Source organism: Eurosta solidaginis, chromosome 5, assembly GCF_040869045.1.
Source record: "Eurosta solidaginis isolate ZX-2024a chromosome 5, ASM4086904v1, whole genome shotgun sequence".
Taxonomy (NCBI): Eukaryota; Metazoa; Arthropoda; class Insecta; order Diptera; family Tephritidae; genus Eurosta; species Eurosta solidaginis.
Window position 1 is genome coordinate 246,479,104 of NC_090323.1, and position 20,007 is coordinate 246,499,110.

The following is a 20,007-nucleotide window of genomic DNA, read 5'->3' on the forward strand; positions in this document are numbered from 1 at the left end:
TGGTAGAATGTACATGCATATTTTAGCACAAATTTGTACAAATAAGTGTTCTTTCTTAAAAGAACCAATTTCCTTTAACTATATTGGTGCATTCCCTTTAATTTAACAAGTGAAAAAACTTCTATGAAATGGCAAAGAAATCTCCCTCTCCCTCACATTCATAATACCTACTTTTCTCCCATAACCGGTTTCCGCTTTTTCGAACATTGTTCAGAATAGGAGGAAAGGGAGAAGTGAAAAAACTCACAAGGAATTTTTATTTAGAATACGAGGAATGGAAGAAGGGAAAAAACTCGCACGGCATTTTTGTTTAGAATTGGGCTGATTATAAATGTGAGGGAGAGGGAGATTTCTTTGCCATTACTTAGGAGTTTTTTCATTTGTTAAATTATAGGGAATGCATCGAAATAGTTAAAGGAATTTGGTTCTTTTAAGAAAGAACACTTATTTGTACTAGTGTGTGCTAAAATATGTATGTACATTCTACCACAATATTCTCACTGTTAATACAACAACAACAACCACAATATCTCTTGGTATACATATTTGGTGCAGCCATCCAGAAATTGCGAAAGTATTTTTTAAGAAGGCTTAAATAGATTTTGGCATATGACGAAAGACGAATTCAACTCGACTTGGACGCCAGAAAATTTCTTTGATGAATGAAAACAGGCAACTCCAGCGAATTTGTGTTATCCCGCCATCTTCTTCTTCTTATGATCCTCTGTTGATGTTGCTTTGGCACCAATTCATTACTCATTTCAGTGATTAACACATGAAATGCAATACTGAGCATTGTTCATATTTTATTTCTTAATTTCAAACAAATTTGCAACAATAATTAAACTTTTCAATTTTTTAAAACAAAATAAGAAATGCGCAACGAAATTTCAATTCACAAAACAGCTGACTTCGAAAATTCGAAATTCCTATTCCCCAATTATTGTTCTCCCTAGCAGAAAAGAAGAGGAAAAATTTTTCCGCGGGAATAAAAAAATCCGCGAGAATATTTAGAATTGGTTTGAATACCTACTTTTCTCCCATAACCGGTTTCCGCTTTTCCGAACATTGTTCAGAATAGGAGGAAAGGGAGAAATGAAAAAACTCCCAAGGAATTTTTATTTAGAATACGAGGAATGGGAGAAGGGAAAAAACTCGCATGGAATTTTTATTTAGAATTGGGCTGAATATCTTTATGTTCTAACGGCTTTGCATGTCATAACTTGCCCGATACAACGTTTGTTTGAGCTGCAGTTGTGGCAGCAGTGCTACTTTTTATGGCAGAATATCACGTTCTTCGGCAAAGTTTGAGCAGCTGACAATGTCGCGCGTCCTTTGATAATTTTTTATTATTACTAGCAAACCAAACGCAACATGTAAATGTTCTCTGCACCGCACATTATCTACTTGAGTATCAGCAACATACCATAAACTAAGCAGCACTTTATCAATCTATCACATTGGAGATGGTTATGGATAAGGGTATGGTTACGACTATGGCGTTGGGGTTAAAGAAGCTTAATAAGCCCTTTATGCTTCGTACATAAGTTATGTTCACTCCAAACGTATTTTGATTTTAAAAATTCTGAGTTGTAAAACTATATTTTTTGTGTGGATGTTTACCGACATTATTTATGGCATTAATAAGTTAATTCTACGCTCAACAAGCATCGAAAAAATACTTCTGCAACCTTCGATAAATGTATAGTTCTCTGACCTTCAATATGACTCAAGCCTAAATTTTGTTTTAGACCGGGACTAAATGTTTGGTGCAGTTTTAGTTTATTCCGAAAACTAAAAATTGTATTTGCGAAATTAAAATAAATTGTATTGAGGCAAGACAATTTGTATTTAGGAAAGTAATTGAAATTCAGACGCTTTGAAAAAACACCTTTCCCCTATTCTGACAACTAATTGCAATTTTATGAAGTATGTTTAAATTTTTCCTAAATAGTTTTGACTTGGTAAAGTAATGTAGGCCTTTACATTCTTTTCTCACAATTATATTCTTGTTCCTTTCTTTGGGATGTTTCTCTTTTATATATAGTCTTGCACTTGTTTCCTAGAGTGAAACTCATATGCCATACGGTTCCCTAACAAAAGCTTACTCATACAGGTTAAACGCTGCCGTTTTAGTTTATAAATAAATTCAACTGCCTGCATTTGCTATTGTTGTAAAACTCTTCCAATACAAAATTAAATATAAAAACCAAAAAATTTATAATTTTCTAACATGTAAATAATATTTAAGCTCATGATTTAATACAAACTTTCAACGGAGCACATGTCTGAAATTAAAAAAAAAGAAACAGATTATTAAAAAAATGTTACTTCAAAACACTTAATTTATTATTTATATTTAAGTTGCATTAAGCATTGGTATGAAAAACAAAAACATATTTGTTGAAATGTGCTAGTTGTGCTCTTTCAAAAATACACATTTAGCTTAGTTTTTATTACTAGAATTATATATGAAATATTAATGTACGTTTTAAGAAGCCTGAAAGAATAAAAACTTCGTATTTTTTTATAAGTTACACATTTATTTCACAATACTCAGGTATATTCAATTTGTTTTGAATTTTTAGTGATACATATTTTTTTTTTTTTTTTTATGTTTTTTAATCTCAAAAACTTAACGCTAAACAATTGAAAGTCAGTTTTTTTACAACATTTCATAATTCAATGTTATTTGTTGAGTTTTTCGTTCCTCTATTTAGACATTTGAAGTTTTATATATAAATCGTTAAAATATTAAAAATAATTACTTTAATATTAAAGTTTTATATAAATCGAATTTTATATTCGATTAGAATCAACTTTTGCAAGTTAATCGCCAAATCTATGTACCATATAAACATTTATCTTATACAAAACAGATTTTGATATTAATCTCATATTTCGATGTTTCGATGTATATAACATATTTTCTATCCATTATAATGATTACGAGCCGGACCCGTGCGCAACTTGCGCAACAAATATAAAAGTCTCTTATCAAATATCAACAGAACTCAGATGTTCTATCAATCAATAAAAACTTACATGGGCTTGCACTGCCATCTAGCGAGTGTTAGCAACTGTCGGTAATGCAGTGCAAATATTCACAATAGTGCCATAGTATAAATAGACTTCTTTGTGTGCTCACAATCGTTTATTTTTAACAAATTATTTTAATAAAATATAGCTAAACAAAAGGACTACGATCAAAATTGCCCAAAGCTCGCTAATAGCCCGAATCTCCATCCTTACAACCAAAACTTTATTTATAGATTTGGGTTCCAAATAAGAGCGAAAAAGGGACCCGTATATAAAACAGCAATTAGAAATAATATATATGATTTATTATCGCTAACTCATGATTAAAATTACAGGCTAACGAAAATAGCTATAGCAACGCAGACCGAGATGGTTGTACTAGTAGCATTACCGACACCTCAGGTTCTAGAGAGGCTATGTTGTTGTTCTAAAATCTTCGAGTGTGTGTTAATCGATGCAATAACTACCTCGGACTATAAAAGCGTGGCATATTCCGCTTTCGTCTCACTTGCATTAATATGCAATTCGTTGTTCCATGCAAAAATTGTATTTAACCAGAGCAAGCGCTTATTTTCTCTTAAATTTTTGGAAGATTATGATTTAAATGGGGCATTAAAAAAGTTACTCGGTACTAATCTGCAATGGCAATGTTGATGAATTGATTTATATATAAGAAAAACTTTAACTTTTTTTTCAAATTATTAACATCGCACCCAGTCTGACTTTCAATTATTTAACAGAACTTGTTTATTTTGGTATTATCATATTTTATGACATACATACGTATATAACGATTTCCAAAATACAATCTTCGAAACCGGCGTTAACGTCATATCATAATCATTTAATTTATACATATCGCGCACTAACTAAAAAAGAGTCACAACTTGTAAAATGTAAATGTTCAGGAGAGAAGAAAAACCGTTTATGTGAAAACGTCTGTAATGTTATACTGAAATACAGTTTTACAAAGAAATCCAGTTTTACCTTCATTGTAAAATGAATTGACGAAATTTTGTTGTAATTATTTGTTTACGGACAAAATATATAGCAATTTTGAATTATGACTATTTGACTAAAATATTTTTATTTTACGTTTAGTACTATATCCAATTATGCCCCTTTAACTGGAAAATTTACTTACTCTTTGCGTATAAAAAGACACAATTTTAATTAATACACAACAAAGTTAAAACTTTTTTGCAACAAGATAGTCAGAATTTAAAATAATACGCTTTATGTAAAAAAACTTCACTTGTTCTTAAGCATATTGACGCAACTAAAAATAGTACTCATTAGTTGATCCAGCGCAAGCGATGCAATCAACACCAAAACTGGCATAACGGTAATTTTCCAGTTAAAGAAGAAAATAATGACAACGAAATTTAAGGGGCAGTTACAGATGTGTACTGTGAATTGGTTTATGGAAAGAACCAACTCTTTTGTAGTTAGTGTGCGATATGTAGATTTTAGTTAAATTTTAAATTGTGTGGATGCATGTACTTTGATGGTTTTTTAGTAAACTAATATCTTATTAATTATAGCATTGACTATACATCTTCTATTCTTACGCTAAAAAATCTTAAAGCAAAATATTAAAACTATTCTTGTTCAATTGTCTTATTTAGTAGCGAACTTGATATCATTTAGCTACTTCCTACATGCATTACAACATCATTAATCATTATGTCTAAGTATTGCACTTTCTTCATCCAAATAGTGTCAACGTGTCTAAAATTAATTAATTTGTAGACCGATACTTTCCAATTCTAAATACATAACTCCCGCAACTAGATTGCCATTACATTTCGTTTTTCTATGTTTCCATTCCAATTCAAACTTTTCTTAGTTTAAAGACAATTTGAATGCTATAAGCCGACAGTTATGACCGTCTACTTCGATTAAATTTAAATAAAAACAATGATTTCATAAATATCCATCACTGTAGCGGTACTACTATGTCGACTTGAATAACTTTCTTAATTTTCTTTCATTTGTTATTTATCATTTGCCGATTGCAAGTTAATTTACCTTCTGCACAATTTTTTTTAATGCCCGTGTATAAAGGGTCATTCCTTATAAATGGGATTTTTTTCAAAACCAAACTCGTTATGAAAAACAAAAAGCGACAACCAAAGTTGATAAGCAAGTCATTTTCTAATTTTAAATATGTTAGGGAGTTCTCTTGCAATCGATTCTCGACTTCATTAAACAGCTATCTGCTCCTTTTATGCGGCTATGTAGATCAATAGCAGTTCATCGCTCTCAAACCGAATTGCATCAAAAATAATTTGCGCGTGGATCAAATGTTAGGAGACAGGAAGGGAAGCATTTCTCTGGGCTCATGTTATTCCGATTAGTTTGGAATCTCTCTTTACCCGTTTTTTGCTTCATATTAACGTTGAAGGACAATTTTCAAGTGTGAAAGCAAATAGAAAACACAAAAGTGAACGCGAAGAAAGGTGTCTAATAGCGTTTTCTTTTCTGAAATAAATTGTTGCCTAAGTAAATGGTAACGCCTTAATAGTGTTACTCCTACCCCAGAAAATTGTCATCATTTATTGTGCATACAAAGAACATTTCATCTCACCATATTCACTCATATCACAAATTACACAAGAAGATTGCGCATTGCGCATGTAAACATTAGATCATCTCTTTTTTATGGGCAATTCTTACGTCATTTTCCTTTAGCTCTTGTTTTTTCGCTCTTTCTTTCATTCGCTCAAACAGTCAACTGTGACGTAGATACGCAGAACGAAGCAATTTTGAACTCGTGAATGTTCAATCTGGGTAGGTGATTTATGCACTCATACTAACAGAGTATATGTGGAACTCAAGAGCGAATTGAGATTTTCACAGAGTTGCACTGCCACACCGCCATTTTATACAGGGTAAAAGTGTAACGCTTTTGCGTTGCGAGCAGGCAACCATTTTCATAAAAGAACGAAATACCCCGTAAAGGCGTTGCCTGTTTTTTAGAATAGAACAACAACCCTTGTGCGGTGTACAAAAAGCGTAACACTATAGCCAGAGAAGAAAACGCTATAAGTTACTTAAAGGGAATTAAAAATGAATACTCTCCGTTTATAAAGCATTGCACGTTTCAACACTGGAAATGAGCCACTTACTTCTTTTCTTTCTTTTAAAGATGTTATGGAATTTAATGTTCTACTTGCCGATGGAATCAATATAATAACTAAATTTTGATGAAAACATCATGCGATGAGTTTAAGAAACTCCACTTCTGTCAGACATGAAATTTGGAAAAAATCGGTTTTTTTAAATATTCTTTACATACATTTGCAGTATTTTATATTAAGAAAAGGGGGAACCTAATACTCATTTCACTTGCTTGTATTTGGAGCACAGTAAAATAACTGCTTCTGAATATACAGTTACTCACAAAAGTAAGTACATACTTGGTTTATGCTGAAGAAAACTCAAATGCAGTGGCTCACAGCTTAATTGATAATTTTCATCTCAAATATCGTACATTCCCTAACAGAAAACACATTAAAAAAAATGCCAAAAGTTATTCAAAGGTAAGAAGAATTAACCAAAATTTCAAAAATGACCATCAGAATTTTCTAATTTTTTTTTCAGAATTTCTAGAAAATTTTTGAGTATGCAGTTTTGTAGCCCAATAAATTTTAGTGCAATAATGTGCGAGTTAGAAATAGCTCAAAATTTTTCCTGAATTTTCAGAATTTTTTTCGGCGAGGGTGTTGAGCAATTTCCCACATACAAAATGCATTTTTGTCCATGCGATGTTGTGGGAAATTGCTCAACACCCTCGCCGAAAAAAATTCTGAAAATTGAGGAAAAATGTTGAGCTATTTCTAACATGCACATTATTATACTAAAATTTTTTGGGCTATAAAACTGCATACTGAAAGCTTTTCTAGAAATTTTTGAATGTGGTTTCTGTTAGGGAATTTGCGATATTTTAGATGAAAATTATCAATTAAGCTGTGAGCCACTGCATGTGAGTTTTTTCAGCATAAACCAAGTGTGTACTTACTTTTGTGAGTAACCGTATGTATGTACATATGTATGCACCTATATACACATCGTCGATGAAAGTACTTGATCGGAATTTGTTTTATAATGCAAGTATCTTTCTTTCAAGTTTCACGCGGTATTTGTTCTTTCACTGAAATTATGTAAATAACATACGTACATATTAAAGTTTCAAGCCATCTATTTGTTCTTGTAATGGAATATTAAAATAGCTTTATAGTAAATAAATGGTTAGCAATGGTCGCCATCAAATTTATGAATATAAATTTTCTCTATTATTTCGTCTATTTAAAAATATCTATGCAAAGTAAGGAATGTAAACGAAAAAATTTATACCCTCTATATTGCATTTTTTAACACAATATTAATGTAGAATCGGTTATGAGCTACGAATTCTCAAAAAGAATAGCTTCAGAAACTCGTGAGGTTTTTTTTTTTTGCCTGCCAGATAAATATTTTCATAACAAAATTTGAGTAGCTGTACTCACGGTACCTCTCGGCTTTTTTTCCTTATATTTTACCATGGTATAAAAAAGAAGGTAGTTCCACTCAACATTTTTTGACGTATATGAGGATTTTTGAAGTTTCATAATGTTTGTTGTTTTGCTAGAAGCGTTGCCATACCGTTACTGTTTAAGGCGAAATTGTGAATTGAAAAATAGTGGATAATGACTCATACATTAATTAATGACTCATATCTTTATGGTAGCTTGACCCTTAGACAGAAAAAAATATACGAAAAATCCTGTTGTTCTAGCATGTCCCTTTTATCACGCCTCTACAGTGGATATTTCTCAAGGCATGTTGAGAAAAAGTGTACCTCCAAAGTCTGCAGTGAGTCGTAGGTGTTTAATTTGTTACGTTTGTGGGACGCCACATCCATGTCAATACTAAAAGGGCACAGAATGTGTATAGGTTGGGCTTGCCCCAAGGTAACCCCTGGTTAAACGGACACAAGAACTCTCATAACTAGTGGCTAACCTGCACAGCTACAGGGAAATGTTCTCCCTAAAAAATGGTTTAACAATGGTCAAGAGCTACGCTTGAATTATACAATAAATAAAAAAATTGGACTTGTAGCCAATTTATCGCCATTCAGTTTCATAAAAGTTGCTTTTAAGTATGTTATACTCTTTAGAAATTGCGGGTGGCCAATCAATTGGCAAACGTGTATGCTTTGTCAACATGCTCTGAGCAAACGTACGGACACTTATGAAGGCTATATTCCCTTGCTTTGATGTTGCATGTTTCTTCCACCAAAGCAATTCCCGAAAAAATGTTTAAGAACCTTCTTTTCTAGACTGATATTTTGTATTAAAATATTTCCAACGCATGCGGCTAATTTTTTTCTTTTTTCATTTAAAATAACTATGAAAGTAATTTAGTCGTATAGGTTAATCAGCCCAATCACGCAATCCATCGTAGACTGTTTTTTCAGGAAAGTTACGAAATTGCTATCACGCAATTCGACCGTGTTTCCGAACGTCTCCGAAAGTAAATCCGAATTTCGTACAGTGGCATCACTGAATTCACTCGGAACATAAACTTTTGACGTTTATTTGAAATTTTTTACGACAAGTTCTTGCCAACGGAGAAAATTTACGAAACGCGAAAAATATTTAAGACAAACAGCCCAATCACGCAATCCATTATAGCAATGTTACGAATTCGAATGTTACGAATCTCGAAAAAACAGTCTACGATGGATTGCGTGTTTGGACTGAATATGAAATCCATAAAAATTACAAAAATTCGTAACATTTTTCAATCTGGTAGCTTGTTTTTGGTGAAATTGTCATTGTCCCCGCAAAAGTCAAGTGGCTAACGTCACGCTAACTGGAACTACCTCCATCTTTTGTATCATAATATTTTACTAGATAAAACTCTTGTCCGGGTAGTTACTTGACGTCTCCTCTTACTTACTCATTATTCATAATAGCACTAAAATTTTTTCGTGCACACTCCTTATTTGTGACTTTACACACAATTATCAATAACGCACAGTGAGAATATCGCTGTTTTGTTTTGTTAAAACTAATATAAATAACTTATATCAACAATAATAAATTGCATTAAGATATTAGGAGTAAAAATAAACAAACAAATTATTTCTAAAAATGTTTAGAAACAAATAAGTAATATTTGTCTCTAAAGTTAGTTTAAATCATATAATAGCTTAATTTAATAATTTTTGTTTGCTTAAAATCTCTAGTTGGTTATTAAGTCTCCAAGACTTTCTTTGAGTGATTGGTAAATTTGTAGTTGTTGCTCCGGTTTCAAATTGTAAATCTGTAAAAAGTATGTATATTTAAATATATTATGACGAATATTAGCATCACTAAGCTGTTAGTAAATAATCACGCAACAACAAAAGCATGAAGCAGCCACTCTACTGTTGGCCTGGGTTCCTGGCCACAGGGGAGTCGAGGGTAATGAGCAGGCGGACAGCCTGGCCAGAGAGACAGCAACGATACGACCTATTGGTCATGAGCCGTTCCTGCCAGTAGGCCCGCTGGAAATTAGGGGGCATCTATTAGTAGAAGAAAGAGAAAAGAGGGAAGAACACTGGCGTAATATGCCAGGCCTGAGACAATCTAAGCTACTGTTAGGGGGTTACTGCAGAACTCGATACAGGGCATTTATAGGCCTCTCGAAATATAACCTAAGAACCCTAACAGCTATTCTTACAGGACACTGTAGTCCGAACAGCCACATGCAAAAGCTGGGTATAATATCGAACAACACATGCCGATTTTGTGATCGATCAGCGGAGACGGCGGACCATATCCTCCTGGAGTGTGGTGCAATCTCAAGACGTAGGGCTAAGTTTATGGGCTCACCATGGCCAGAACATTCTCACATCAAATCCCTCAAGCCAGGTGAACTGCTAGGGTTCATCAGAGATGTCGGCTTGGATGAGGTGTTGTGAAGCAGATGAGGGCACAATAGACCAATGGTCACAGTGCGATCCTCAATTAATTATCTATCTATCATCTATCTAGCCACTCTTATGTACGTGTACACATTAAAACTAGCAACACTTATGTAGAAGGCGACAAAGAGATATGTCTCACACACACATGTAATCATCAGCCGAAGTAGTTACTCACACAAAAAGTAATGCCACCGTTTTTGGAAATTACCCTCGAAAACATAAATTCGATATTGTGACGAATATTAACATCACTAAGTGATACTAGCATTCCCAATCCGATACTAAGCAGCCACGCATATGTACGTAACAAATCAATCATCATTTACACATGTACATACAAGGCAACAGAGAGATACTCACCATCAGCCGAAGTAGTACTCACATATACACACGCATATGCCTATGCGAGAGGCTATAAACTACAAATATACATGTACATATATGGTTGGTAACCAAGCATGAAGTTCCCGAAGTTACTACACCTTAGGAGAAATGGGTGAACGAGGTAACAGAGAGTATAAAAGCAGCGAAAGCTGAGTAGTCAGTAAGCAGTTTGATTTAAACACGCAATTAGTTGTGAAGTAAGAGTTATTGTGAAGTACTCTCAAAGTAGTCTAATAAAGACCATTTTACATTACTGAATATTGGAGTTATTTATTTAACAGTTTAGCGATTCGAACATTAGCAGAAGGTTTCAAATAAGAGGAGTTTCCCTAAATTCGTTACAATATTTGTAGTATGACGGCTAGTCAGGCAATAATCTCACAAAATACTTCATACAGAATTGCGCTGAAGTGCAAACAAATATTGCATAGAATTCGCTGATGGGATGTCAATACAGCGTTCCCGATCCAAAGCAGATATAAGGTAGGGCATGGATTGAAGCACGGGCTTTGAAATCTCGTAAGATCATGAGCAAGTCTTACCATATCACACTCGCAAAGTTGCTAATTTCACTCAAGAGAGATTTGCTTATAAATTAGGCCTCGACACCGACGGCTCATATGGGAGGTGCGGCCTGATCAAAGTAAAAGGTGAACACGTTTTGGGATCGTGTTTTGCGACTGCGAGCTCCAGGATCCAGGTACTAGTGGCGACAGAGCTATAAAATCTGGAGCCAGCAATAAAGTTGGCTCCTAGAGAACGTGAACATGTATTTGCAAAGAAGGCCGAGTTCGTGTATATCATAGGTTCTGATTGATTGATTGGGAATTTCCGATTGGTCGTCAAACAAATTTTGTTAGCACAATGGAAAAATTCAGTCCATTTGAGGTTTTTATTGACCGAACAGTGTTAAACCTATCATAACCCTGCAGCGAATATGGCAGGTAGGCACGTAAAGCGACAAGCAAGCACTACAGATTTAATGACTACCCCCAACGGGAGCAGATCGGATGCAGAGCGGAACAGTTTGCAGTCATTAAAATTATCCATCAATCAAAGAGAGCGACTAGTGTTAGTTGAAAGCATTGTGAGGGGACAGAATTAGAACTCTTCGCTGCATATGTTAGCATAAAAATGTAAATAGGTTGCGTTGGATTAATTTAAAATGCTTTTCGCCCCAGTTAAATTTTCACATTTTATCGGGAATCCAGATGGCTATATTCAAAAAAAATTTTTTCTTCCGAAATTTCATTCAAACCAACTACTAAATATGTGGTGTTTTTATCTCTAATTGTTTCTCATGAATATTTATCCACCCGCAAAAATAACCAATATTTTATCAACATTTCTTCTAATCATAATCAGCCCAATTCTAAATAAAAATTCCTAGGGAGTTTCTTCACTTCTCCCTTTCCTCCTATTCTGAACAATGTTCGAAAAAGCGGAAACCGGTTATAGGAGAAAAGTAGGTATTATGAATGTGAGGGAGAGGGAGATTTCTCTGTCATTTCATAGGAGTTTTTTCACTTGTTAAATTAAAGGGAATGCATCAAAATAGTTAAAGGAAATTGGTTCTTTTAAGAAAGAACACCTATTTGTACAAATTTGTACTAAAATAAGTATGTACATTCTACCACAACATTCTTTATTTTAAGTCAAAGCAAAACAAAATAAATGGGCAACGAAATTTCAATTGACAAAACAGCTGACTTCGAAAATTCGAAATTCCTATACTCCAATTATTGTTCTCTCTAGGAGAAAAGAATTGGAGGAATTTTACCGCGGGAATAAAAAAAATCCGCGAGAACAAAATTCCCAGAGAATATTTAGAATTGCGCTGAATGTAAATTGCATTAAAGAAAGAGGATGCGTAAAAACCTGTGTTAATATCTTCGATGGTGCAGGAGTTCTAATAAAGCTAGAAATGTAGACATTCACAAAAGTTGCCATCAAGAATTGACAGTCAAAGCGATCCATTATTCCACCATGTCCAGGTATCATGTCGCCAAAGTCCTAAACAAGTACAATTTATAGAAATTCATTAGCAAATTTAAATAAAAAAGTAACAAACTATGGGTCGATTATATAGCTCAACGAAGTTTCCAAAATAGTTTGTTAACGAAATAAGTATAGCCTGCGAAATTTTTTATTTTTTTTTTTTTGATTTTTATTTTATTTTATTTTATTATTATTTTTTTAGTAGGTCATAAAAAAAACCAACAAAAAAGAAAACTTCGCAGCCTCGAAAATTATTTTTTTGGGTATGCGTATTGGAATTTTTTTTTCCTGAGCCCAAATCCTATCGAAAAATCGGTGGCGCGATATCGGTTAATAAATCGACCCAGTCTAATAGCCATATCTATAGAACTGTTTTTCTTAAATTTTGATCTGTTTTAAAATAGTCACTACATTTGGGCAATTCACAAGAGTGTCGTATTCATGTAAAAATTTTAGTTTTGAGTTGTTTCCATAGGTTCCAATATAAAATTCGATTAAAGCAAAGCACATAAGACGAATAGGAGAACTTGTGGATTGCTTAAGTTGTCCAACAAAATACGTTGGCTTCCGGTGACCGACAATTGTAATAAAAAAATCCATATTTTCCTACAATTTATAATGTTTCAATGAAAACAAAACTATAACAATTGTAAGTGACCGAAAACCAGAATATAGGCCTTAATAAGCGAATGCTTTTTCAAATACGTCCAAGACCCACCTCGAAAGGGGCAGAATTACTTTTCCTAAGGGGTTAAACTCATACATTTTTGACAAATTTTTGAATTAACTTTGCGTTAAAAAAGTAATTTGCCGTTCTGCAAGTAGACCTAAGAAAACTAGGTCGCTCTTTAACAAATTTTTTTGCAATCCAAATATTTGCCCATATATGTATCTGTCACATATTCGCATAGCATACTTTAGGCGTATTCAAACAAGAAATTCGTTTCGCAATCCATTATGCCATTAATAAAGTTGCTGGAATTTTATATTTGTATGCGACCGCCGAGGTGTGGTGGTTGCGTGATCCGCCTACCACACCGAAGATCCTGGGTTGAAGCCCCGGGCCCAGCAACATAAAAATTTAAGACAAGTTTCAATTAGAAGAAAGTTTTTCTTTCTTTTTCCGAAAGCACGAGAGAGCACGATCCCACAATGTTTTAAACTTATAAACATTCTGGATATTTACGTCAGCTCGTGGTTTCTGCAATGAAAAGTAGCCTTGCAGATGCCGTTCGGAGATGACATAAAACATGTAGGTCCCGTTCCACCAATTTATAGGAAAACAAGTATTACGACTCAAATTTGGACAGAAGCTCGCCCCAAATTTCTTCGGAGCTGTATCGCGCCTTGTATTTTTTTAACTGTGTAAAAAGTATAACGACTAAGCAGATAAGGTGATAATCAGGGTCACATGAATACTCCGATTATTAATTCAAAATCACATAATTTTCTTTCGGGTGATTGTTATTCGGTGATTGAACGTGACTAAATCGTTTTTTTTTTATACTCGACACTATGCAGTAAAAATTTTGTACATGGGCTTATCTTTTCACATGTGCACTCTTTAAATTTTCCATGAATTGGATTGAAGGACAGCGTTTTAACTTTCATACCATCCGAATGCATACAGATATCTCGAATAAAAATATTGTTCGAAAATCATTCAAAAATTACCAAAAAGCATCAACCCCAATTTCTTGTGATTCAAGGAGTTGAAAAGCGCAATACAAAGTTTTATAGCTTCAGAGCTTCCACAACCCAATTGTCAATCTCACCTACACGAAGGGAATCCTGATACAAAAATGAATGTATCATACACATATTTAGCCAGGGGAGGCTCTGGCATATGGCCTAAAAGGTTTAATGTTCCCGAGATGTGCGGGCTCGATCCTTAATACAATAACAACCCCAATTTCTTAAAAGCTATTTCTAAACAAACATTGGCAACATATCGGTAAGGCCAAAAATGTTAATTCCAGTTTCCAAGGAAACTCGAATCAATAACCGACCCATTATTTGTGTGTATCTACCTTTATTTTGAAAGCACGTTTGAATCCTGAGGCGAAGAAACCACCAAATGGTCCAATAATCGAACTGAATAAGCTCAATGCAACTGAGTGCCAAACAAATGGATACATACTTATAGATTTACCAATACCAAACTATAAGTGTAGAAAATATTTTAGTAGAATTGGTATTCTGTAAATATAACTTTGATTATAAACTTACCATACGTAGGCTGTAATCTTGCTTTGTGAATAAATAACTTGGCTGACAAGCCATTGTCATGCGTCCCAATTCCTCCGAATATAATATAGGACATACAAAGTATTGATAATGGCAAAGGAAATAGGAAAAGAGAATTCCAAAAATTACTGTAGCAAAACCACCACCAATAAAACCTTCCCATGTTTTCTTTGGGCTTAGTTTAATTAGTGGAGTACGTCCGAAGAAGAAGCCAAACATGTATGCCATAACATCGTTACATACAATCATCGACACCGGAACTATAAACCAAATAAGTCCTAAAATGATTAAAAAAATTAATATTGCCTTTTCATATGAATAGTTTAAGTAAGGAATTAAGAAAGTAGTAATTTCCTTCATTTGCATTTCAAAGCAATTTATTACTTTTACAATTCCTAAGCAGTTAAAATTTTTTTTATGCCCGCTGTACTTGTACACAGGGAATTATAACTTTGATTGGATAACGGTTGGTTGTACAGGTATAAATGAATCGAGATATATATGGACTTCCATATATCAAAATCATCAGTATCGAAAAAAAATCTGATTGAGCCATGTCCGTCCGTCCGTCCGTCTGTCTGTTAACGCGATAACTTGAGTAAATATTGAGATATCTGCACCAAATTTGGTACACAAGCTTATCTGGACCCAGAATAGATTGGTATTGAAAATGTGCGAAATCGGATGATAACCACGCCCACTTTTTATATATATAACATTTTGGAAAACACAAAAAGCTGATTATTTAGTAAATAATACACCTGGAATGTTGAAAATTTTTTAAAATGGGCGTGGCGCCGCCCACTTGTGATAAAATCAATTTTACAAATATTATTAACCATAAATCAAAAATCGTTAAACCTGTCGTAACAAAATTCGGCAGAGAAGTTGCCTTTACTATAAGGAATGCTTTGAAGAAAAATTAACGAAATCGGTTAAGGACCACGCCCACTTTTATATAAAAGATTGTTAAAAGGGTCGTGGACGAATAAAATAAGCCATATCTTTGCAAAAAAGAGCTTTATGTCAATTGTATTTCATTTCCCAAGTGGATTTATAAAATAAATAGGAAAAACTTCCAATTTTTAAAAATGGGCGTGGTACCGCCCCTTTTATGACTAAGCAATATTCTATATTTCGGGAGCCATACCTCGAAGAAAAATTAACATATCGTAATGAAATTGTGTACACATATTTTCCTTATAACAGAAACGACGACGGCAACTTTGATATAAAGCAAGTTTAAAAGGGTCGTAGACTAGAATAATAAGCTATAATCTAGCAAAAAATAGTTTTGAATCAATGATATTTCACTTATCAAGTTTTATGTAAGAGGAAATGAGGAGGCATTTTTTTGTTTTAACGGGCGGTGCCACGTGTTATGTAGAAAAGTTATTTATCTGAATTGAAATGTACAATTGAAGCTCACGCTGAGTATATAATGTTCGGTTACACCCGAACTGAGACACCTTTACTTGTTATATCTAACTTTGTCTTTTAATTCTAGACTCTTATCATAAACTGGTTTTATTGCGATTACTTACAATTACAACAAACCCGTTTATTTGAAAGGTTAAAAGTTATTTCTCCACTTCTTGAAGTTACACTACAAAGCAAAGATATTGGCTTTCGAAGAGGTTTTCGAGCATTCACGAAACGTCCTATTGTGTTAAACAAATAAAAAATAAAAAATAAAAAAATCTAGACATGGTCTGCCTTTTTTTATAACCAGCGTGTTCTGTAAACGAGAGTAATATTACTTTGGTTGGAAAACGGCAGCACTTGATGGCATAAAGAAATCAAGATTACCCTATATTAAAATTATCAGCATTGGAAGATTTTGATTGAGCCACGTCCGTCCATCCGATAAGCGATACCTTGAGTAAAAATTACGATGTCTTTACGAAATTGGATATACTGGCTTATCTGGACACAGTATGGATTGGTATTGATAATAGGCGAAATCGAATGATTTTCGATATCGAAATTTAAAAAAAAATTATATGTTTTATATGAGCATGGAATAGTGCCTTAATTTTTGTTTTGTCTGAACTAAATAAAGTGGCGAAAAAGAATCCGAAACGGTTGGCAGCCACGATACTGTTTACAGTTAAGAATTTGAAACTATGAAGGACTTTGAGTTTATGGGAACCAGCTTTAAAACTGAAAGGATGACTATAAGACTAAGTAGACGATTAAGATGGCACATAAAGTATTCTAGAAAAATATTATTTTGAAGATTTATGAAATTTGCGCATTTATGTCGGCAGCTTTGCTCGACCATCGCCGTAGCTCAATAAAATGACAGCGGGCAATCTGAATAGGTCATGCTATGTGATTGTGTGAAAAATCAGGATCTTTGGTATTTCTAATTGTTGCGAAGGGTGAGTCACTCTCGCTCAACTTCGAGCTGGTTAAACTCTTACTTATCAACCCCGGCTGGTCCAACCCTGTCAGTTGCCTTGAAGTCCCATTAGAAAATTCGTAAGTTGTTTATACATATACATTAGACTGGGTCGAAAATAAAAGTTGCTAATGTCCACCCCTAAATTTAAAGATTATGTTGAGGGTTTCGGAAAGAATTTTTTTTATTTTTTGTATCCTTCGAAATACAGCCGAAAAGCCAATTTTGTTAGCTGACCTAATCATGTGAAAACGACTTCATAACTTAAAAGGCCATTACAAAGAAAAGTGAAGCTTCTCAAGGCCAAAATAATGACATATCAATTTTAAAAATCGGACGCCAAATAACCAAGTTACACCGAAAAAACCTTTTCGGCTGTATTTCGAAGGATACAAAAAAAATTTAAAAAATTTTTCCGATAACCTCTCAACATAATCTTTAAATTCAGGGGCGGACATTTGCAATTTTTTATATGTATGGGGACCAACCCAGTCTAATATACATATATGTACATAGATAGGGATCAACATTCATTTTTTATATTGAATTTTAAAATTTTCAGTTCTTAAGGAATTTTGTTCTAACATAAAAAACATCTAAAAAAAAAATTAAAAATATATATCAACGCACCTTCAAAAATATTTTGTATTATTAAATAACTCTGTGTAACCACGATCAGCAACGAGACATGAGTCCAAGCGAACAAACTGAACTGCTTCATATAATACTTTTTCACCAGAGACAGCACAAACCAAACAAACCCAATGCAATATAACGCAAAGGACAGGAAGCGATGATAAGTTACCAAAAACTTTAAATATTCCTGTTGTATTAAAGTATTGTTCATTGATGATTGTTATGTAGATATCAAATGGTATATGTATGGATGAGAAACACGAATAGGAGGCAGCAAATAGAAAAGTAGAAAACAATTAATTGCACATTAAATAAGTAAGCAAATGAAGAATTATTAACTTACCACACGATTTATGACTACGCCAAAATAGTCGACTAAGTTTTCACCATAGAAGAAATAGTTGGACGTCAGAAGAAAATACCAGGACAAGCTGCGGAACCATGGTAGACCATGTATGCGATAAACTTGATAGCCAATGGAAATAATCTCTTGGTAACATTTAACTTGTACAAGGAGTGTCTTCAAAATATAAAAATTGTTTGTTAGATATTTTTCTAGTATAAATTTAGGTTCAAGTGACTTGCTATTACCGTTATCATAAGTGCTAACGGACCTCCGTATATTATAAGTGCAAAGCCGCATATCATAATCCATGTAAATATGCCACGTATAACGTAGTTCTTCCACCTAAATTTTAAATTAAATTATTTAAGTATTTCTGTAAGCCAGGTACATATTTGTGCAGAAAGTCAACTTTTCCACGTTGGCAGTTATAAAGCTGACTAGCAGTCAAATAATATGTTAAACGGTCAAAATGGCGAGCTTGAACTAACCAAATCTCTAACCGGAGTATGAAATAGCTCTGAAAATATAGGTGCAAAGCCAACATACATAAACAGCTTTCCTGTTGACAAATCAACTATGTAGTTATACGCTAGAATTCCCCACTTTGCAGTTCACCCAAAAATTTTGCGTTTTTTACACCCAGTTGTACTTGTACACAGGGTATTATAACTTTGATTGGATAACGGTTGGTTGTACAGGTATAAAGGAATCGAGATATATATATACTTCCATATATCAAAATCATCACTATCGAAAAAAAATTTGATTGAGCCATGTCCGTCCGTCCGTCCGTCCGTCTGTCCGTTAACACGATATTGAGTAAATATTGAGATATTATCACAAAATTTGGCACACGAGCTTATCCGGACCCAGAATAGATTGGCATTGAAAATGAGCGAAATCGGATGATAACCACGCCCACTTTTTATATATATAACATTTTCGAAAACACAAAAAATCAGATTATTTAGTAAACAATACACCTAGAATGTTAAAATTTGACGTGTGGACTGATATTGAGACTCTTGATAAAGATTTCAAAAAATTTTTTTAAATGGCCGTGGCACCGCCCACTTGTGATAATATCAATTTTGCAAATATTATTAATCATAAATCAAAAATCGTGCAACCTATCGTAACAAAATTTGGCGGAGAGGTCGCCTTTACTATGAGGAATGCTTTGAAGAAAAATTAACGAAATCGGATAAGGACCACGCCCCCTTTTATATAAAAGATTTTTAAAAGGGTCGTGGACGAATAAAATAAGCTATATATTTGCAAAAAAGAGCTTTATATCAGTGGTATTTCATTTCCCAAGTGGATTTATAACAATAAATAGGAGAAACTTCATACTTAAAAAAAACGGGCGTGGCACCGCCCCTTTTGTGACTAAGCAATTTTCTATGTTTCGGGAGACATAACTCGAAGAAAAATTAGTTCAGAATAGAACCATATGTATATGTATTATTGCGCAGCCTTGTATCACTATTAAGCACACAAAACAAACAACAACAGCATTTCAAGTGTACTGGTGGGTATGTAATGTTCGGTTTCATCCGAACTTGGACTTCCTTACTTGTTTTAATTTATATTGTATTCAAATACGCCTTTTCAGAAAAACTCAAGTGCATTTCCGAAATGCTCAGATGTGTTTCAAAAAAATCCAAATTCAGAAAAACAAATGTATTTCAGAAAACTCCAACTGTGTTCCAAAACACAACTTGGCACTGTTGTGACCAGCAGCTTTAAAGCTGCCACCATCAAGAAGACCGAATTTTCATCTAATCGGGACCATCAGTACATCAAGTGTGTTTTATTATTTAAAAAAAGGTTCAGCTCAGTGGGTCCTGGGACATTTGGATAGATGGACCGCCATCGGAAATAGTTACGTCATACAGGAATTGAACTGTTGGTTGGTGGTATTGCGTCACCTACCTTTTGGACATTTTTGACCCAAAACAAAAACGTCTGTAAAACTGACATGCATATTCCAGT

General features: G+C 33.8%; 1 protein-coding gene across 1 annotated transcript in view; it reads right to left on the bottom strand.

Moving 5' to 3' along the window:
- Positions 1 to 2,597: 2,597 nt before the first annotated feature.
- Positions 2,598 to 20,007, bottom strand: part of Cds (CDP-diacylglycerol synthase) — a 48,048-nt gene continuing 30,638 nt past the window's right edge. The window contains exons 3-9 of the mRNA XM_067789358.1: positions 18,258 to 18,354; positions 18,010 to 18,186; positions 17,661 to 17,853; positions 14,609 to 14,904; positions 14,410 to 14,541; positions 12,260 to 12,394; positions 2,598 to 9,351 (exon numbers count right to left, since the gene is read on the bottom strand). Coding sequence (XP_067645459.1) covers positions 9,271 to 9,351; positions 12,260 to 12,394; positions 14,410 to 14,541; positions 14,609 to 14,904; positions 17,661 to 17,853; positions 18,010 to 18,186; positions 18,258 to 18,354 — 1,111 coding nt within the window. The 3' untranslated portion in view covers positions 2,598 to 9,270. The remainder of the gene's footprint in view (positions 9,352 to 12,259; positions 12,395 to 14,409; positions 14,542 to 14,608; positions 14,905 to 17,660; positions 17,854 to 18,009; positions 18,187 to 18,257; positions 18,355 to 20,007) is intronic.